The 4,650-nt window shown below is 47.6% G+C and overlaps 1 protein-coding gene across 1 annotated transcript in view; it reads right to left on the bottom strand.

Moving 5' to 3' along the window:
* DDX23 (DEAD (Asp-Glu-Ala-Asp) box polypeptide 23) overlaps positions 1–4,650 on the bottom strand; it is a 22,270-nt gene that overhangs the window by 5,221 nt on the left and 12,399 nt on the right. Inside the window, exons 6-11 of the mRNA XM_011987623.1 lie at positions 3,015–3,153; positions 2,598–2,731; positions 2,353–2,465; positions 1,967–2,110; positions 1,642–1,867; positions 1,194–1,339 (exon numbers count right to left, since the gene is read on the bottom strand). Coding sequence (XP_011843013.1) covers positions 1,194–1,339; positions 1,642–1,867; positions 1,967–2,110; positions 2,353–2,465; positions 2,598–2,731; positions 3,015–3,153 — 902 coding nt within the window. The remainder of the gene's footprint in view (positions 1–1,193; positions 1,340–1,641; positions 1,868–1,966; positions 2,111–2,352; positions 2,466–2,597; positions 2,732–3,014; positions 3,154–4,650) is intronic.

Genomic DNA, 4,650 nt, shown 5'->3' with positions numbered 1-4,650 from the left:
AAAAAAAAAAAAAAAAAAAGAAAGTAAGTCCAGAGGCCAGGCAAGATGGTACAAGCCTATAATCCCAGCACTTTGGGAGGCTGAGGTGGGTGAATCACTTGAGCCCAGGAGTTTGAGACCAGCCTAGGCAACATGGTAAAACTCTGTTTCTACAAAAAATACAAAAATTAGCTGGGCATGTTGGAACACACCTGTAATCCCAGCTACTTGGGAGGCTGAGGTGGGAGGATCTGCGCCTGGGAGGCAATGGTTGCAGTAAGCCAAGATCACACCACTGCACTCCAGCCTGGTCAACAAAGCGTGACTCCATCTCAAAAAAACAAAAATAAATAATAAATAAATAAATAAATAAATAAAAATCAGAGATTAGGCCAGGTGCAGTGGTTCACGCCTGTAATCCCAGCACTTTGGGAGGCCAAGGCAGGTAGATCACTTGAAATCAGGAGTTTGAGACCAACCTGGCCAACATGGTGAAACCTCATCTCTACTAAAAATACAAAAATTAAGGACGGGCGCAGTGGCTCACGCCTGTAATCCCAACACTTTGGGAGGCTGAGGCAGGCGGATCACCTGAGGTCAGGAGTTAAGAGACCAGCCTGAACAACATGGAGACCCCGTCTCTACTAAAAATACAAAAAAATTAGCCGGGCGTGGTGATGGGTGCCTATAATCTCAGCTACTCAGGAGGCTGAGGGAGGAGAAGCCGAGACTTGTTGCCCAGGCTGCACTGCACTCCAGCCTGGGCAACAAGAGCGAAACTCCATCTCAAAAAAACAAAACAAAACAAAAAAACAAAAGTTAGCTGGGTGTGGTGGCACATGCCTGTAATTCCCAGCTACTCAGGAGGATGAGGCAGGAAAATCACCTGAACCTGGGAGGCAGAAGTTGCAGTGAGCCGAGATCGTGCCACTGCACTCCAGCCTGGGTGACAGAGTGAGACTCTGTCTCAAAAAAATAAATATAATAAAATAAAAAAATAAAAATCAGAGACTCCAGGATAGCAAAGTTCTCCAGGTCTTTGCCAGCAACATATACTTCTTTGATATCATGATCCAATTATTCCCTAATATCGAACCAAGAATAAAGAAGCAAGCTTCCGATTATAGACGTGAAACAAAAAACAAACATTCTTTTGTCACTTTCACCTTTCCTACCCAGACAAACCCACTCCAGCTGGTGCCAGCTGACCCCACCTGTCAATTTTGGGAAGTGTGGTGATCCAGACCAGCAGTGGGATGAGGAAGGCTGCTGTCTTGCCGCTGCCAGTCTCAGCCACACCAATGATGTCACGATTCTGTAGCCCAATGGGAATTGCCTGACGCTGGATAGGTGTTGGTTCCTGCAGTGACCCCGAGAAAGAGTAATAGGTACAGGCAGAATTATACAACCTGGGCTACCACTGATAGTAGTAAGCATATCTGCTAGTGCAATGGAAGGATGCCAAGTACAGTGCACAGAAATGGGGACCCCAAGAAGAAACATAATCACTAAAAGCTGACGCTTCTACCAGAAAGTGACAGAAAAGGTCACATTGGTACCCAGTAGCAGGGATGGCTCCAAATAGTCAAGGAACAAAGTTCTCTATTCCCAAACTAGTGCAGGAACATTTCAGATCTTTTGGGCCAATCTACCCCTCCTTACCTTATAGCCACACTTATCAATGACCTCCAAGATGTGTGGGGGCAGAGAAGAGTCTTTCCAGGATCGGATGGGATTGGGGATCTTGCCACCTTTGGTGGTGATGCTGTAGTCCTCACGGAAGATCCGCCAGTCCCTGTCCGTCATCTCATCTAACTTTTTCTGAGACCAATGACGATCATCCCAGCGCTGCTTGGCTTCCTTCTTACGAAGTTTACGGAGTCTTGCCCTGGAGCAGGATGTGAGGAGTAAGTAGAATCAGTGCCCTCCAACTCCTTTCTGTAGAGTCTCTGGGCTCTGTCCAGCCACCCTAGCCTTGATCACTCACTCCTCCTGCTCCTTTTCTTCCAGGGTTCGCCTTTTCTCCATTAGGTCTCCATAGAAACGTGACTGCTCTCGTTTCTGCTGCTTGAGGTCAATGCCTGCAATGAAGCCTCGCCCTAACAACTGCACCTGGTGCCGTTCTTTATACCTGGGATTGAGACAGAGGAAAAGAAAAAAGAAGGAGCTGTTACGGCAGTAGGAGGGAAGGGCAGACTACTAATATGAAACAGTTCCTCCTGGACAGGGTCTTTCTTCCACCAGAGGGCTGGCTGACTACCAGTCTACCAATTTTCCATCCCGGCTTGTCTTACTTCCTCCACCTCTGTAGTCATCAGCTCTCTAGGACTGCCTAGTGGAAAAGACCTAGAATTCAGGCCTGAAGCCACTCACAGGGGGTTGTAGTCAATGGATGTGTCCTCAGATGCATCCCACTCAAAAACAAATTTTCGGTCATTGAGATGTCTCGTTCGGCGCCGTTTTTTGATGCCACCCAGGTAACGTTCCTGCTCAGGGAGGGAACACAAAGCACATGAGCCTTGAGGCCCAATTCTCACATGCAGAGATCACAATGGCCAAATAACTAAACCTCATTTTTGTGTGTGGGAGAGAAGTGAAGATGGATCCAAGGCCTGCACCTTAATGGCATGCAGTTCCTTGCTCTTATCCTTCTCTTCCCGGATCTTCTGCCGACCTTCCTCATCCTCATTTCCATTGGTCTCCCGTTCCATCCTCTCCCTGCGTTCCCGACGTTCCCGTTCCTGAGGATCTTCTGCAGATCAAAGAAAGCAAAGCTGCAGAAGAGCTCATGGAAGAAAAGAGGAGAGGGAATGGAGGGAATCCAGATGAGGAACATCAAATGAAGAAAAAAAGGGCTAGACTTATGATATGGGGTAAATGGAGATCTAATAGAAAAATGTTTTCTCATAAACTCCCACCATCCTTCCCTTTTCCAAACTCCAGAGTGAACAGGTTTCTATCTCTCCTAAGAGACACTGTATCTCATCCCACTCTTTCCTCTTCCATCTAGTGGCTACACAGGTAGAACAACGAACCCAACATCTTCCTGCCCAAGTCTTGGAACTGTTTCCTTTTCTTCCTCTCTTCTTCAAGCATCCTCTGCCGCTCTTCCACCTCCTGCTGCCGTCGCTTTAGAGCTTCAGCCTCTCGTTCTGCTTTGGAGAGGAACTTGGGCTACAAAACAGATTGGAACTGTCAACAAAGGATCTGGGAGCAGGGTACAATCACATCACTAATGGGGAGATGGCATGGAACCCAAAAATATTTGCTCAAGCATTAAGCCTGTTGAGGAAAATATAAATAGGCCTTGGACTCGGTTATGGACTGAACTACGTCCCCTACAGAATTCTGTTGTTTTTTCAGGCTGGACGTGGTGGCGCATGCCTGTAATCCCAGTGCTTTGGGAGACCTAGATGGGAGGATTGCTTGAGGCCAGGAGTTCAAGACCAGCCTGGGCAACATAGCAAGACCTTGTTTCTACAAAAATAAAAAAACTCAGCCAGACATGATGGCATGTGCCTATAGTCCCAGCTACACAGGAGGCTGAGGCAGGAAAATCATAAGAGCTCAGGAGTTTGAGGTTATAGTGAGCTGTGATTGCACCATTGTACTTCAGCCTGGGCAAAAAAGCAAGACCTTATCTCTAAAAAAAAAGAAAAATGTGACCGGGCACAGTGGCTTGTGCCTATAAATCCCAGCACTTTGGGAGGCCGAGGCAGACAGATCACGAGGTCAGGAGTTCGAGACAAGCCTGGCCAGCACAGTGAAACCCTATCTCTACTAAAAAATACAAAAAATTAGCCGGGCATGGTGGCACATGCCTATAGTCCCAGCTACTCTGGAGGCTGGGGCAGGAGAACTGCCTGAACCTGGGAGACGGAGGTTCCAGTGAGCCGAGATCGTGCCACTGCACTCCAGCCTGGGCAACAGAGTGAGACTCCATCTCAAAAGAAACAAACAAACAAAAAATACACATGTTATATATATTTTTTGCGACAGACTCTTGCTCTGTTGCCCAAGCTGCAGTACAGTGGTGTCATCATGGCTCACTACAGCTTCAACCTCCTGGGCTCAAGCAATATCCTTGCCTCAGCCTCCTAAGTAGCTGGGACTACACATGCATGCTACCACAGATGGCTAATTTTTTAAATTTGATAGAGATGGGTTTTTACCACGTTGCCCAGGCTGGTCTAAAAATCCCTGGCTCAAGTGATCCTCCCATCTTGGCCTTCCAAAGCATTGGGATTACAGCTGTGAGCCACTGTACCCAGCTCAAAATTCATATGTGGAAGCCCTAACCCCTAGTATCTCAGAATGTGACTGTATGTGGAGACAGGGCATGTAAAGAGGTGATAAAGTTAAAATGAGCCCATTAGGCTGGGCTCAGTGGCTCATGCCTGTAATCCCAGCACTTTGTGAGGCCAAGGAGGGCAGATCACTTGAGCCCAGGGGTTCGAGACCAGCCTGGGCAACATGGTGAAATCCTGACTCTACAAAAAATACAAAAATTAGCTGGGCGTTGTGGCACGCACCTGTAGTCCCAGATATTTGGGGGGCTGAGGTGGGAGGATTGCTTCAGCCTGGGAGGCGGAGGTTGAAGTGAGCCGATATCACGCCACTGTACTCCATCCCGGGTGACAGAGTGAGACTCTGTCTCAAAAAAAAAAAAAA

The sequence above is a fragment of the Mandrillus leucophaeus genome, unplaced genomic scaffold (genome assembly GCF_000951045.1).
Source record: "Mandrillus leucophaeus isolate KB7577 unplaced genomic scaffold, Mleu.le_1.0 Scaffold313, whole genome shotgun sequence".
Taxonomy (NCBI): Eukaryota; Metazoa; Chordata; class Mammalia; order Primates; family Cercopithecidae; genus Mandrillus; species Mandrillus leucophaeus.
This window is presented reverse-complemented; position numbering and strand designations above follow the sequence as displayed.